At 44.7% G+C, this 17,287-nt stretch overlaps 1 protein-coding gene across 2 annotated transcripts in view; it reads left to right on the top strand.

The window, feature by feature from the left end:
* The window catches only part of VPS16 (VPS16 core subunit of CORVET and HOPS complexes), a 192,969-nt gene that overhangs the window by 93,978 nt on the left and 81,704 nt on the right, over nucleotides 1-17,287 (top strand). For both annotated transcript variants that reach the window (XM_088451038.1, XM_088451037.1), the window contains exon 11: nucleotides 16,058-16,134. In XM_088451038.1, coding sequence (XP_088307164.1) covers nucleotides 16,058-16,134 — 77 coding nt within the window. The remainder of the gene's footprint in view (nucleotides 1-16,057; nucleotides 16,135-17,287) is intronic.

The following is a 17,287-nucleotide window of genomic DNA, read 5'->3' as shown; positions in this document are numbered from 1 at the left end:
GGCATCCTACAATGATGGAAACTGTCCTTTTAAATACTCAAAACCTTCACCAGTTTTGTCCATAAATTTTTCAGTGGAAACTAACTTATTATGTAATGGAGGGAGAAGTACCATTTCAGGTTTCACCTAAAGGTGGTTTCCGGGGACAAACTTCTCTCTGACGTGCCAGACCTTCACAATGTAATGCTCCTGTGTTGTTTGACTATGCCATAAGCACAGAAAACAACAAAGTAAGATAACCATGCAGTCCAAGCTACAAAATAATAGCTTTTAAATCAGCACAGTTTTGCCAGCAAAATATATCACAATTGATGGCTTTAGCAAGATTAACATGACATTCTAACTATCTTTTGTAACTACCGAATGAGCCGCTGGTTTGGTGTTCCTATTATGTAATAACATGACTTTCAAACTCCGTTTAGAAGAATCTATGATTAATCTCCATTCTTATGTTGAAACCATAGTTTATCCATTAATCCAATTACAACTTTGCAGATGCAAAGAGAACTTTGCAATTCATAATAACATGCAAGTTTTTTATCTTGTTTCTAAACACTGAAATCAGCATGTTGCTTTGAGCGTCTTTAAGATGCTTCAGACTGTCACACCGATGCCCTTACAGCTCCCCGGAGCATCCTCAGGATGCTTCAGGCATTGCTGTAATCACCGCTGGTTGTGGCCCCGCCCCCTTGTGACATCACATGGAGGGGACGTGGCCTGCACCCGGCCCGCAAATAATGTTATATATGTCAAAATGGCCCTTGGCAGAAAAAAGGTTCCCCACCTCTGCTGTAGAGGAACCATCAGTGAGCTCAGGTGACTCTCTTCTGCAATGGTGAATTCCTCCAATGGAGGAACGGGAATCGGGAGTTCAGGGAACATTGGGATATTCAGTGTTAACTTTACTTTTCTTTGACAATCACTCAGTTTTTTGTTAGACCAGGGGTTCTCATACTCTATCCTCAAGGAACCCTAATAGTCCGTTTTTTAAGGATATACATGCTTGTGCAAAGATTGTTTAATCAAACTGACTGAGGTACTAATTAAGTCACCTGTGCTTAAGTATGGATATCCTGAAAACCTGGACTGTAAGGGTGCCTTGAGGACAGAGTTTGTGAGCTAGTGTTAGACAGAAATAACAATCTTCTTAAAACCTCACTAAACCATTGGAACTGCCAAAGCCATAATATTCTTTTTCCCCCTTCATCTATTTCATCAGACTTACCTAGCATGTTATACAGCGCATATGTGGCGCCCAACTTTTATCTTGATCGCCCACACGGCAGCTGAAATAAACATAATAAGCTAGCATGCGCGTCTGCGTGATTGACTGATGTTTGGGAGCCATGGGAGAGGTGCGTGATGTTTTTGCTCCATTTTAATTTATTTCACAAAACAGACACTACACTCAAGCTAGACAACCTGCCACTGCAGCTTCTAAACTAAAATTATCTTCTAAAGTAAACAACAGATGTGATTTCTCGGAGCGCCTAGTTGGCGCCTGTATTAAAATCTTCAGAGGACTGCTTGAGACCCCTACCCAGCCATGCTAGCCCTACAGAACCTGTATCTATCAGGTGAGAATGTCCGTGCCTGTTGTGGATTGTGGCCTACTTACTCTGCTGAAACCAGGGTCTCGCTTTTGGGTGGGAACCGGCGGACTATACCACCATGGTGGAGCAACGGTACCTCACCTCTGAGCCTCTTGCTGCCTCTCTTCATTCGCTAGGCAGGGCCCCATCCTGGGGACTTTGACACCTAGTCCCTGCATAGAAGACACTCCTGCGTTGCTGCACTGTACCATCCATGACCGGAAGTGGAGGATCTGGCGGCTGCTTACTGCTCTCTCCGCTCTGTACTCCCTGCTATCTGCTGCTGCTTCCTCTTCACCTAGGCTGGATCCTGGACACATGCGACTGCTCTCTCTCCTCATAGGCTGGCTACTGGAGAGTCTGCCTGCTGGCTGGTCCAAGCCTAGTGTCCTCCAGTTGAGCTGATGCTGATTGCACCTGCACCTTGAAGCTGAAGCCTTGTCACCTGCGCCCTGCCAGTGGTAAGTCCTGTGTGTGTTGGGGTTCCCATTCACAGCCTCCCTTCATCTACCTGTTCATACCTGATCCCTGTTCCTCGTAACCATGCTACAGGGCTGTTTTATACAACCCCTGATCTAATTAACTTTTGCTCCATGATTCTCGTACTAGATATGTGAGGCAAACAAGTACGTGATTAGTGGTAAATGCATTCAGCTGGGTTTCCAATTGAAAGGGAAAGAATGGCTCAGAGATAGCAACTTTTCACTCATATTAAAGTTCTTGAGACCTCCAACAAACACCTCCGCGAACACATTGAGGCCAGGACAGCTCTTAACAAACTTCTACATGACAAGACTAAATTATATATGTGTAGGTGCAAACACAATTACTACCTATGGGGTAACACATGGTGTTATGCTTACTAGGGCCTTGCGAGCAATGTACATAAGACTACAATCTTATGTACATTCTATTCGGGATTCTGGGGGGGGAAAGCGTCCACAAGTTTTCTCAAATTGACAACTTACTTGAACCTTTATAACCTAAACAAAGACCAATCTCCCTCTGCTTGTCCTGTTCATCTAGAAGCAATCACAGATTATCAACTTCCCTAGACTCGCGGATGAGGACCTGGCCTCTCTTGAACAGCCCTTTACTATTGAGTAATTGGCAATAGCCTTATCCGCAACTCCTAACGGAACAACCCGTGGTCCAGATAGCTTCCCGGTGAGCTACTACAAGCAGTTTTGCTCCTCCCTCATGCCCCTCTTTTTGAAGATATGTAATGTTATATCTTAAATGACTTTCTTTCCCTCCCAGACTCTCAAAGCCCACATCTCCATAATCCTAAAAGACTCAGCCCAGTACTCGAGTTATAGGCCAATCTCCTTATTAAATGTTGTTATTAAACTGTATGCTAAATTGCTTGCCAACCGGTTGGGGCCTCTTTTTGGCTTGGTTCATGGGGATCAGGTGGGATTTGTCACTGGTAGGGCGGCCAAAGATAATACCACAATGGTTGTTGACCTTATTCACCTAGTCAGAGCTAATGGGGTCCCCATGGTTCTCCTGTCCATGGAAGCTTTTGACAGGATAGATTGCCATTTATGGAGGTCCTCCTTGATCATCTAGGTTTGGGTTCCCACTGTCTGTTCTGTATTCTGGCTCTATATCATTCTCCCTCTGCTAGAGTTTGTTTCAATGAGGCCCTCTGCTAGAGTTTGTTTCAGTGAGGCTCTCTTGAAGCCCTTCTCTATTCGAATTGGCACGCAACATGGCTGGCCACTCCCCACTAATATTTATGCTCCGAGTGGAGGCAATGGCAAAGCCATCTGGGTCATGGGGACATCAAAGGGATACGAGTTGGTGATTGGGACCATAAGTTTGCTCTATTTGCTGATGACCTCGGCACTATATCTGACCCCGTGACTTCTCTCCCTGCCCTCATCAGAAGGTTCATAGATTCAGCTCTCTGTCTAATTTTAAGATAAATTATACTAAATCAGTGTCCCTAAATGTCTCGGCTCCGGGTCATGTTATAGAGGGTCTTCAGATATCCTTCCCATTTCAGTGGCACTTGTCGCAGTTTAAGTACCTTGGGGTAATTTCAACTACTACCAATACTAACCTGTTACAAGTCAACTTTATTCCTCTACTGAATAAATTTAGATCTGACTTCAAGAAATGCTCTTCTCTAAAACTCTCCTGACTGGGTAGGATTAACACCATAAAAATGAATGTTTAACAGAAAGTTCTTTATCTTTTACAGGCACTGTCAATTTCGAGTCCGGCTTCCTTATTTAGAGAATTACAGGGCTTAGTAGGGAAGTTTGTTTGGGGAAATTGTTGATCTCGATTGGCACAGGCAGTCCTAATCCAAAACTGCTCTAGGGGTGGCATTCAGCTCCCTCACTTTCTTAGTTATTATCACTCTCAGTTCATTTAGCCAGAATTGTTGAGATGACTCAGTTCCCAGCTATCAAGCGACGGCCACTCATTGCGGGTCGAGCGGCTAAAACCTCCTTGCATATCCTTCCCTGGATCCAACAGATCTTTTGCCTTCGCCTCCCCACATTGGAACCTACCCAATAATGTTAGAAAATATTCAAACACCTTTATTTAGCCCGGGGGCCTCTTTAACCCCACCCCTACTACAAAATCCTGACTTCCCTATGGGACTCGCATTACCTCCAATGACCATTTGGTCCTCGGCTGGTTTTCCACTTTTAGGTCACTTAGTTGACTCCAATGGTTTACAATCCTTTTCAGATCTCCAACATGCATTTAGTACTCCGTCTCACTTATTTTGGATTTGCCTCCAGCTTAGACATTATATTTCTTCACTACCTGCCCGCACTTCTGGGTGGACTCCAACCATATTTGAGTCACTTTGTCTGTCAGACTCACCAGTTTAGCTTTAGTTCTGCCCTCTTATGTACCAGCAAGGAACAAGGAATTGGCAAAGGAGCTGGTTCTAGATTGTTCGTTCTGTGTGCTATTTCCTCTTGTCTCAATGGTATTGGTGCCCTATTCATGTTAATCAGGTGTTTCCGACTCTTTCAGCCCTCTTCTGACAGTGAGGTCAGCCACTGGGCACTCAGCACCTGACACTGGCACCAAATATGAAACTGACTGACTTCTGGCGGACGTTTCGGAAGCTCTGAGGATTGATGACCGGCCTCCCACTTCCTGATGCTCTGGAGTGTTGGCTTCTTAGGGTTGAATTTACTAAGCTCCGTGTTAAGATTGCAATCATGGGCGTATTTTGCCTTTTTTTCAAACACAGAAATTTACTGAAGGCATACACTGGTGTGTTTTCCATTTCCCTAAGCCAAATATGGGTGAATGTCATGCATAAATTCGGCTGATAGCACAAATAGAAATGACTACACAAATCGTCTATACACAGAAGTACTTTCCATTAGACATCAGCTACACATTGGGTATTTACCAAATATTCATATTTTTCAAATCTGCCGTAAATGTGTTAAACTTGGTTCAAAAACATTTTTATAAAATACACTACTTCTTGGCCATCGTGCGTCTCATGTGTAACCACTTTAGATCACACGTTTTAATTGATTTAATGAAGAAAATATAAATAAAATAGAACAACTACCAGGCAGCCTTGGCACATCTGTTTCATGCACATACTTGCGATGGCCAACTTCAGGCGGAATCAGTACCTTAAGTGGTTCTTCATAAACCAAATAGGTGGCGATATAGGGTGAGCCACCACCTGTCCCGGCTGCTGACTTGGCCTCCTTGCCCATCTTTGACTTGACATAACATTTTATATCGGACAGCCTCTTTTTGTAGATATCAACTGTCCTGCGCAGACACCAACCTAGCCCCATACGGTAGTCTTCCTCCTGGTGGGTACACATGCCGCCTCCCTACCAAACAGCTGCCATTGGTGTTTCATAACCTCGGTGTCCAGGGCCATATTCTCAGCAAAAGAAAATTTGACGTTGCGGCCTGTCCTGGTGCGTGGGCTGGGCTGCCCATCACTTTCCACATCAGAGGACTGTGGATCCTGAGCTGCCACCTCCTCCTCCACCTCACTACCCTCTGCCCCTGACATGACATATTAAACACAGAACACAGAAATATAAAGACAGACAAACAAACTCCTACACTACCACCACACACACGCACCCACACATCACTGACGCGCACACACACACGCAGAAACACTGACAAGAGACTGAAATAAAAACCAACAAATACAGAAAAAATAGACCAACTTTAAAAAAACACCACAACAAAATAGACAAGACAACTATCACACACAATACAGCACTCGGATATTGATCAAAACAACACTCCCAAAACAGCTGGCAACAATATTTACAACCTCTCAATCCTCCTTTCACTAAACCCATGAGGTTCGGACGGTTTGGGGTGTATTTATGAGGATCTGGCATGTCACTCCCACATATGACACTTTCCACCAATCAAAAATGACTCACGTGTACTCCCGTAGTCTTCAGAAATCACCGCAATTGGAAAACGCGGACCACACCAAAATTCTGATTTTTACAGGAGTGGAATCGCCACTAAAACACATTTCACAAAAACAAGTACATACACCATAGGAAAACATGTTCCCGTCACACACGGTAGCTTAGTAAATTTGAGAATTTTGTTAACAAAAAACCCCCAAGTTTGATCGATACTACCTGTGTTTAATCTCGGACAAACACGCATCAAACTCGAATCTTAGTAAATTTACACCTTCACCTCACAGATATTTCCCTGTTTAAATAGTAATTTCTTCAGCACCTCTTAAATGCTGCAAGAGCATCTATCCCATGTTTTTGGAGATCCTCGGTTGTATCCCCTATCTCTCGGTGGTTCCAGAGGGTAGACCACAATATGGCTATGGAAGACCTCACATATTCTACCAAACCATCCTCTTTGGATTTTACTGTCACCTGGTATGATTTGTTGAGATTTAAAGAGACCCCTGAATATGTCACTCATATTACTTCTTCCTCTACTACAGTGCTTTAAGACTGTTAGATTGGAGCCGTGATGATTTGGCATGGAATGACTATACACACACACAGACACACACACACACTACCCGATCACTGTAGCCACACTGGGAGAGGGTAATGCCGGCTTCCCAATCACTGCTGGCCACAGTGATCGGGACACAGCAGCAGATGCGGCTACCAGGAGCCGCGGCTGCTGCAACTTTTTAATTCATGGTTGCTCTGCAGCTGCGCCGAGAGGGGGTTGCCGGCGAGTACCCAATCACTGTGGCCAGCAGTGATCGGAACTCAATGGAGGGGCAGCCAAGGGTGCAGGGAAACCAGCAGGTCCCTCTGATATAGACGGCTGCTGGAAGATCATCTTCCGGCTGCCGCCTAGAAGGCATTTCTGACTGGTCAGATCAGTTGCGACCATGTCTGTTAAATCCCAGCATTGCATGGTCGCATCTGATGCGACCACGCCAGGCAAGTGGTTAAAGAGGTAACAAAGTCCGAAGCAGGAAGTTACAGACCTGTATGATTGACATTTGTTGCAGCCACATTTTTTTTAGGTTATGTGTCTGGGTGCTGCTTGTACTGATTATGATGAATAAATTGGATTTGCTGAACCTCTTATGGTGGGTGGGCTGGGACCCCTCGCTCTGATCCATCAACTTTTGAATTGCATTGTATAAACAGTTGGAGAATAATTTTCTGTATTACTGATCTACATTGCTTGTAAGAGCAGTCTTTTACTTGTACCAGTAAACTATTAGCCTCTTCTGGGTGATCAGACTGATTCGTCTTTGTCCCCATTGCAGTTTCTCCTTATAGGCAAACGGGCAAAGAAGTATGTTCCCCTTTTGAATCAGGCGGTTGAGGTCTGCAATTAACAGCTTACTTTGTAACCAGGGTTAGGACCCTGATATGCCAGACTCCCTGAACTGGGAAGCTTCAATGGTAATTCATTCTAATCACCGTATGGCGTGACCACATTAGGTCAGGTGTATCAAGGCAACTTGCTTTAAATTTTTGACCAGCAGCCCGCAATTCTATTTTGCAAGTATGGATACTTCCTCTCCCTCCTTCTTTAAATTTGTTTAAAGGGAAGATACAGCATATTTCTTCTTCAGGGTCCATAGGGATCCATAGGGATAATGTGGTTGGAGAGATCCAGGCACCAATCAGTTAAAGCTTCAGCTCCCAGGATGCCTTGGGCCCGCCTCCATATATACCCCGTCCCTAGCCACAGGCCTTCAGTTGTTCATTTGGTGCGGTATGATTAAGACGCGCCTTTGTAACGGGACTGCTCAGGCAGTCTAAGGTTTTATTTAATGTTTTCCTTTATTTCCATGTTTTTGGGTTGGCAGTAGTAAGCGTCTGAATTAAGGCGACTCCCATCTACCTTCGCCGGGCCGCAACACCAGTAACGGGGCTGGTGATTCCGGCGGGTCTCGGCTGAGCTTGCTAGCAGCGATGCTGGGATCCGGATTTGCAACCAGACGCACGGAGATGTCAGGTAAGGTGATTCCTCGCTTACGGGGAATTGCCAGCGGAAGTCCTTGCTTCCGGCGCCAGAGACGCATCGGAAGCCACTGCAGTTAGGGTCCTGGAGCATCCACGTCCTCACTAGACCACCAGGGCCTTATCGTGTGACGCCAGAGATCGGCAGCAGACGGTTCTGCTGCCATGAGGTCAGAGTACCCGGCTTGGTTGATGCAGCCTAGGGGAAGTAGGCGCTCCCCTGGCAGATCCTCCCCCGACTCAGACACACAACCATCAAAGGTTTTCGCGCATCCGGGTTGCTCCGCCTTCCCTCCGCTATCAGTGAGCTGCTGTAGCTGTTGGTCTCAGGAGGGTTTGGGTGTCTCCCTGTGTACCTCTCCCTTGGTTAAAGTATATAGTGCTCTATATCTTTCTGTTCCTGGTGTTTTTGTGTACTTGATTTAGAGTCAGTTGTAATTATATTACATATGCATTGTATGTGACAGTTTGCTAGCTGCTGTTTTGACATTGTCTTTTATTTCTGTAGGTCAATTATAATGATCACAGTTTTTTCTCTCCATCCCCATGGGTTGGTGGTTTCATTAAGTATTTGTGAAGGATGTCACATAACATTGCATGTATTGCCTTTAGTTTGAACATGTCAAAAGATACTGGGAAACAGGAGGGGGAGCTCCATGTGCTGGTTTCATGTAAATCATGTATGGCCTGTTTGTCCACTCAGGACGTAAAGGATGGTTTGTGGGTTGTCTGTTATAAAGAGCCACCTCACCAGTCCAGTTTACCTGTCCCTGGACAAGAGCCATCTTGGATATCCTCTTTGTCCCAGGTAGTGAAGCAGTTTGTGGATCGTATGGCTGATTCCACACTGCCTCCTTGGATGGGGTGTCCACAGCATGCCATGTTTGCACCTCCTATGCATCCTTCCTGGAAGGCTGTTTATGGCCATTCTAGTCATATGGCACCATCTAATGTTGAAAGCAGACCGGTAGTTACTAATGCGTCTAAGCGCAAGTTATCATTTTATCAGTTTGCCCTACATATTGATTCAGGCGCATCATCAGAGAAATCAGATGATGCGCAGTGTTCCTCTCCAGGGTCTAGCTCGGGGGAGGAGGACCATCCATCCACAGTGGATGTTCCTTCTTTGGAGAGGGCGGTTAAATTAATCCTAGATATTCAGGATGATGAACCAGCTCATAGTAAGAAGGCTTCAGTGTTTAATCACCTCCGGGAAGGTGGCCACAATGGAGTTTCTTATATCTGAACAGTTTACTGAGCTTATGGATGAGGCATGGGGTAACAAAGACACACTGTTTTATGTGAATAAAAGAATAATATCGTATCCTTTACCAGCTTCTGTATGTACTAAGTGGGAGGTACCTCCTACTGCGGATGCTCATATGACACATTTAATGAGAAATGCTACATTGCCTATTCCGTCAGCATCTTCTCTGAAGTATTGTACAGATAGAAAATTTGAAGCATGTCTTAAGGTGATATTTTCATCATCTGGAGCTGTTACTCGTCCAGCTATGGCTGGAACCTGGGTAGCCAAAGCTGTTGAATGGATGGGGGCATTGGAAGACTCTACCAGATGCTACCCGAGAACAGATGATGTATATCTCCCACATACGGGAAGCGGCTTCCTATCTGGGAGGAGCTGCAGTAGATGCTGGAAAGAAGGTGCTGGAAGTCTTACCTTTCTGTAGAAAGGTACTTTTTGGAGCAGAGTTAGATAAGATAATAGCTACTCTGGCGGCTTCAAAGTCAGCAGGTTTGCCATCTGGGGCTACAATAAAGTCTAGGCAGGTTTCTTTTCAGCCCTTTCATCCTTAGGGACGAGCAACGGAACAGTCTTCCTCTAAGCTGTCTAGTTTTCACAAGACAACAAGGCGACAAACGAAGAGATCTGGGCCAGAAAGACGCCAATCTTCTAAACCGGACGACAAACCCTCGGCTGATGGTGGCCTCCTCCTGGGGGATTCAAGGTTGGGAGGCCGACTTCTTCAGTTTGCGGATTACTGGCGTCAAACATCAACAGATGCCTGGGTCCGAGATGTGGTCTCTTGGGGGTATGCCCTCACTTTCAGGAGGCATCCTCCGCAGAAGTTTTTTTGCACAGATCCTCCATCAGATGCGGTCAAGGCCTTGGCCCTTCAGGAGGCCATTCACTCCCTGCTGCAGGCGGGGTAATAATCCCGGTTCCTGTGTTGCAACAAGGAAGGGGTTATTCTAAACTATTCTTGGTTCAGAAACCAAATGTGGCTCATCGTCCTATTCTAAATCTAAAAGCCTCAACTGGTTTATCCATGTACCCAAGTTTCGTATTGAAACTCTCCGGTCAATTACTTTGGCAATGGAGCCTGGGGATTATATGGTTTTCCTAGACATTCAGGATGCGTATCTGCATGTTCCTACTATGCCATTTCACCAACAATTTTTACGGTTTGTTGTCCTTCAGCAACATTACCAATTTCAGGCACTACCCTTTAGCCTATCTACGTCTCCCCGGGAATTTGCCAAAATAATGGCAGTCATGACGGCCTATCTCAGCCTTCAGGGAGTCAGAATACTGCCATAGCTGGACGACCTTGGTGCAGATTCCGGTTGTTTTACAAAACCATCTTTAACTGACCATAGCCTGCCTACAAAAGCATGTCTGGATCTGGAAGAAATCATCGCTTTTTCCAACACAGCAGATGGTACATGTGGGAGCTCTTCTGAATTCTCGGGCACAAACTGTGTTTCTGCCAGAGGACAAGATTGTGGCCCTATCATTGCGAATACGCAAACGAAGGATATCCATTCTGTTAGCAATTCAGGTCCTGAGATCAATGGTATCCACCTTCGACATGGTGGGGTATGCTCAGTTCCATTCCAGGCCTCTACAAAGATTGATTCTCTCCAGGTGGAATGGACAGTATCATCTAATAAGGTCCCAGAGGATCCTTCTCACTCCAGAGGTTCATCAACTCCCTCCTGTGGTGGCTGAGAAAGTATCATCTGAACAAAGGGCACCCTTTTTTGTGGATTCCAAATTGGGTGCTTCTCACCACACACGCCAGTCTTCATAGATGGGGGGCAGTGAACAGGTCATCACACCTTTCAAGGAAGATGGAGAAATCTGGAAAGTCATCTGCCAATAAATATTCTGGAACTGCGAGCAGTATATAAAGCACTTGTCGTGGCACAGGACCTGCTTCAGAGCAGGCCAGTCCAGATCCAGTCCGACAATGTGACTACAGTGGCCTACCTCGTGCCTCCCTGATGATTGAGAAGTTATTCAGCCATGAAAGAAGTGACAAATTTTTTGATTTGGACAGAATGTCATCTTCCGGCCATCTCTGCAATATTCATACCAGGAGTACTTAATTTGGAAGCAGACTTCCTAAGTCATCAGGACATACACGCCAGAGAGTGGGGTCTCCATCCGGGAGTGTTTCAGCTCCTGGTGAACAAATGGGGTCCCCAGGTACGGTTCCAGGTCCAGACACCCATCAGCAGCTTTTGTGGACGCACTAGCAGTAAGATGGGACTTCATGCTGGCGTATCTCTTTCCTCTGATTTCCCTCCTTCCATGAGTTCTCAGGAAATTCAAGCAGGAAGGTGGAACAGTAATATTAGTGGCTTGACCGGATTTTTTTGGTTCACGACATACAGAATCTATCCATAGATAGTCCGTATCCTCTTCCTCTATGGCAGCGTCCCTGCCGGCATCTGGATTTACCTAGTCTGGCTTTGACGTTGTTGCTCTTGAATCTTCCATCTTAAGAGCCAAAGGTTTTTCCAGTTGTATAATTCAGACGATGCTTAGGGCACGAAAGCCTGCCTCTGCCCGCATCTCTTACAGGGTTTTGCATTCTCTTGGTCAGTGGTGTTCCCACAGAAAGTATGATCCTAAGGTGTTTAGGATTTCCAGAGTACTGGCTTTTCTCCAGGTGGGTTTAGACCGTGGTCTCCACTTGAAAGTTTCTGCACTGTCAGTATGATTCCAGAGGAAGATTGCCTCATTACCAGATGTTAGAATTTTTTTTCAGGGAAAATTGCGAGTCCTTTTGTTTCGCCGGTAGCACCGTGGGATTTGTCTTTGGTTATTAAGGGGCTACAAGCTCCCCCATTTGAACCCCTGGACTCTGTGGATTTGAAATGGTTGATAGTGAAGACGCTTTTTCTCCTCATTCCACACAGAGTTTCTGATTTGGCAGCGCTCTCTTGTTGCTCCCCATTTTTGATTTTTCAACAGGATAAAGCTTTTCTTCATACAAGGGAGGGTTACCTTCCTAAGGTAGTGTCCCATTTTCATGTAAATGAAGAAATTGTAGTTCCAGCTTTTCAGGCTCCAGATCTTTCTGTAGGTGAAGCCTCCCTGGATGTAGTTCCTGCTCTCCATATCTATGTGGAGTGCATAAACTCTGTGAAAACCATATAATACAAAAAGAGCATCTGATTTTCTAACAAACGAGGATGGCCAGCTAACAAGCAGACTCTGGTGAGATGGTTACACATGACTATCTCTCAGGTGTTCACCCAGGCTGATCTCCCTGTCTCAAGCACGGTGACAGCACATTCTATTCTTTCTTTAGGGCCATCGTGGGCGTTTAGTTGTGATGCCTCTGCTGAACAGTTGTGTAAGGCAGCCACGTGGTCTTCTGTCCACACTTTTCTTAGGTTCTATGCCTTTGATACTTTTGCACCTCAGGAAGCTTCCTTTGTGCGACAAGTTCTCCTTTTTGCTCAGGAGCCTTCCTCACCCTAGGGGAACTGCTTTAGGACATCCCCATGGTATCCTTGTGGATCCCTATGGACCCTGAAGAAGAAAATTAGAGTTATGGTAGACTTACCTTTTCTTCGAGATCCACAGGGCACCTACACTAACGCACCTGGTTACATGGGTAATTTTTTGTCTCGGTCACAGATTCCCTCATCTTGTGTAAGAGTGTGTCTGGTGTACGATTGCTCTGCCTTCTCCTCTTTTCTTCTCCTGCTTTGAGGCTTGTTAACAAAACTGAAGGCCTGTGGCTAGGGGCAGGGTATATATGGAGGAAGACCCAAGGCATCCTGGGAGCTGAAAGCTTTAACTGTTTGGTGCCTTGATCTCTCCAACCACATTATCCCCATGGTATCCCTGTGGACCCTATAGACCTTGAAGAAAAGGAGTTATCAAGGTAAGTCTTCCACTATTCTTAATTTTTTCAAATGGACTGGTTGGAGACTACCTTTTTTGAGTCCTGGGAAAGTTATATTTCTATTCTCCCAGCAGATTTTCAGGGTCGACTTAGACATTCCCTTAAAAATACAGTATGCATACATTACCAACAGATACACTTTTTTGTACTCCACAGAATATATTCTACACCACTTAGTTTATTAAACATGGGACTTATGGCGGACTCTGCATGTAGACAAGGCAGGCTGCTCGAGGACTCCTTCTGGGATCTCCTTTGGAAATGTGTTCATACCACTGTATCTGCCCTGCCCCTATTGTCCCTATAATATGTCTTTTTGGTTTTTACTTAGAAGAATCTTTTAATGTTATAATATATAAAAACAAAATTTAAATTGATGAGACTGGACACAAATTGGCTTGGGGAGGACTCCCATGATCTTTACAAATGGTTAGCTTTAGTTAATGGCAGTATTAACTATGAGAGATACCTTTATACAGATGTGTCCTTACACATTTTCGTTGCAGTTGCGCCAAAAAGCCCCACTTGGTGAGTCCAGTTCCGTGAGGCTCTGCTAGGGTGGGCGCCGCCTTTGCATCTTTTTTTTTTTAAAAAAATGCGTGAAAGTCGCAATGCGATTAGGACGCACCAGCACACTGCTGATTAATTTGCTATGCAACACTTACACATTTTGACAAAAAAAAAAAAGACGCCCGATGCTAGCAGAGTTGCATGGGACCTGGCGCATCTAGACTAGATGTCAGAAAAGCGTTATCTAGGTCTGGTCTAAGTGGTGCAAGTCTAGGTGATACGAATCTAAACTTGATCATTGTGTGCCCTGCAGACAGATGCTTCGCATTAAATATAGGGCTGTCCACACACACTTTTTTTTTTTTTTACATTTTACTGCAGTTATAATTGTTATATATTTCTTAGTATTGTGTCCAGTTTATAGGACAGTTCGTTGCTTAAAAATTTGTAACTTTATATTTGTCCTTGTTTCATCACTCCGGAGGTGTGTCCAGCAATCCTGGAGATGCCTGGCTGCCTTCAGAGACTCTGCCGGCTTCTCATCAGTGTCCGGGCGCTGTACAATATTATCACAGTGCAGCGCTCGACGAGGAGGAGCTGGCATTTTCCACCCGGTGCAGTCCTCACCCCCCTAGTGATGCCACTGGATTTGATTACTAGGTCTATGGAAAAAAGTATGTACATGTGTAAAGAACTAGTTGCAGGACAGAATTCAAAGGTTAGTTATTAATGGGACATTATTTAGACGGGTGGCAGTCGGGAAGCCGACGGACGTAATCTTGACGGCCGACTTCCCGACTGTCTAATCCCGGCAAGTGTCTAATGACAGGCGTCGAAATCCCAACGCCTGTCATTAGACATACGCCGGGAGCCCGACGCCCGGCATCCCGATTGAAAGGACGGCCAGCGCGGATAGCCGCGGGGGGGGGAGGTTTAGGGCTCCCGGGGGGGACTTAGGGTTAGGCACCCCCCCGGGAAGTTAGGGTTGGGCTAGGGGAAGGGGCGGTTAGGGTTAGGCACCCCCGGGGGACTTAGGTTTAGGCGGCGGGGAAGGGGGGGGTTAGGTTTAGGCACTTAGAGGGATGATTGGGGTTAGGCACCCCTAAGGGAGGGTTAGGGGGTAGAATAGGTTAGCAAATACTTACCTTAGGACGATCAGGATTTTCACTGCTGCTGTCAGGATTCGAACCGCCTTCCATGCGTCCGGCGGTTAATCATACTGATTCCATTTAGACTGTTCATTTTAATGTTTTCATTAAGTACATGGTATATAGTAATGTATCCATATTTGCAGATTACACTAAGGGTTGTAAAGTAATATTTTGCTATTTAATATATTCAGGGTGGTCTTTAGTAATGTGTATATATGGGTCAGTCTATTTGTTATTTAATGTTACTAGGAGCGTTGTGGCCTGCTTTTGCAATAATTAGTGGGTAATCGTTTCTGAAACAATGCAGCAGTGATTCCCAACCTCAGTCCTCAAGGCACACTAACAGTCCTGGTTTTAGTGATATCCATGCTGGAGCACAGATGGTTAAATCAAAATAACTGAGGTACTAATTAAGTCACCTGTGCTTAAGTATGGCTATCCTTAAAACCTAGACTGTTAGTGTGCCTTGAGGACTGTGGTTGGGAACCCCTGCAATACAGGTTGTGTTTGAAAAATGACAGAAACTGATTTGTTGATATTTTGATGGAGATGTATCAAACCTTGGAGAGAGATTAAGTGGAGAAAGTACTTACCAATCAGCTTTTAACTGTAATTTTGCAGGCTGTGTTCGAAAATGACAGAAGCTGGTTGGTTGGTACTTTATCTGTTTCCAAGGTTTGATACATCTCCCATTTTCTCTCTCTCCAAGCTGTGATTAATCTCTCCCTATTGCTGGGCATACACTGGCAGATAAAATGCCTGTCAGACCGACAGTCACCTTATCTGGCAGCCTGACATCCAGCAGATATCATGAGAATTCACTGTGAGATATTTCACAGTATATGAACCCCGATATCTGCGGTCCTTCCCTGGGGACGAGACATTTCCCCATGCCTTCCCTGTGAAGGAACAAAGGAAATGTCTGTCGGTCGGCCGTGGCAGTGCATACACTGCCCAGTGCAGCCAACTGTTAACTTACAAAATATTGCATCGGACGGACGATCCATCATGCGCAGCAGTCGAGGGTATACACAGTTCAATTGTCTGGGCGACCCCCTAAAGTCTGGCAGGATTTTCTGCATTGTACCCATGTTACTTGGTTAAAGCTCTGACAACAATGTATGAAGGTTGATCCAAAAAGGAAATAAAATGTGAAAATAATAAATTAATATTTTTCTATATTTTTTTTTTAGAGGCAACGGAAGAGATTTTTAAAATTGCGTCAATGGCTCCTGGTGCACTTTTGATGGAGGCACAAAAGGAATATGAGGTACATTTCATAAACAAGACAAGTCATTTTTATTTATTTTTATACTTAAGATGTACTTTTTTATTTTGTCTACTGCAAACAAGTTGTCCACATTTTGTATATTTTCCATGATTTCACATAACTTCACAGAAACTAAGGGGGAAATCATACTGGCTTGCAGTTTTGAAGAGAATACTAGAGAGTATCAGAGCGAGTATCTACTAAAATAATGCAAATAGGTTTGTTTTTAGTCATTTATATGTCCTTGAGGTTTAATTGTATTAAACTAAAATGTTCATACATATAGCTAAAACTTGATTTAAATGTTTTCTAATTGTTTGCTAACATTATAGTACAGTGATATTGCTCATATACGACAGTGGTTCAATAAATAAGGTAGCAAGACCTCTCATTGCATAAATTGATTCAACTTGTACATATATGTATAATCAATAGTATGGCCTTGGTACAGATTATTTTTACATATAATTCCAATACTGTCTAAGCATTTATTACAACGGTACACCAAGGCATCTATCCCGACATAGAAGAAATCATATAAAGCGTCTGTAGCCATGACCTGACGGCTTGCTGAATTCCCCATCGTTTGCAAAAATTGCCTTACACCCAGGTGCTTCTTAAATGGTTCAAAGAGATGGAAATCACTTGATGCCAGGTCACGGCTGTAGGGAGGATGGTCCAGTACCTCCCATTGGTTGTGTCTTAACAACTCACGTGTGTGGCCTGGCGTTATCGTGCAGCAATATGACGCCTGTTCACAGCAACCCAGGTTGTTTTCGACAAATTGCTCTCCGCAACCGACTCAATGTGTTACAATAGTGGACAGGATTCACAGTATCTCCCTTGGTGAGGAGCCATTTGTGGTCCCAAAACACGGTCGCCGTGACCTTCTTTGCTGATAGTTGTTTTGAATTTGTTTTAGAGCATGGGACAATGCATGTTTTTTCATATCATGGATGCTTGCTTGTCTCCGGTGTCACATGATGCACCCACAATTCATCTCCTGCAACAATACGCTGCAGGAACTGCACTCCCTCCTCATGGTACCGCGTCAAGTGCACGAGAGACAATCCCATCCTATCTGTATTGTAAACTTCTGTCAGTTGCTTTGGTACCCAGCATGAACATTTTTTCCTGTACCCCAGTTGCTCAT

This window comes from Taudactylus pleione, unplaced genomic scaffold, assembly GCF_031769625.1.
Source record: "Taudactylus pleione unplaced genomic scaffold, aTauple2 ptg000536l, whole genome shotgun sequence".
Taxonomy (NCBI): Eukaryota; Metazoa; Chordata; class Amphibia; order Anura; family Myobatrachidae; genus Taudactylus; species Taudactylus pleione.
Note: the sequence above shows the minus strand (reverse complement) of the source record. Positions and strands in the feature narration are given on the sequence as shown.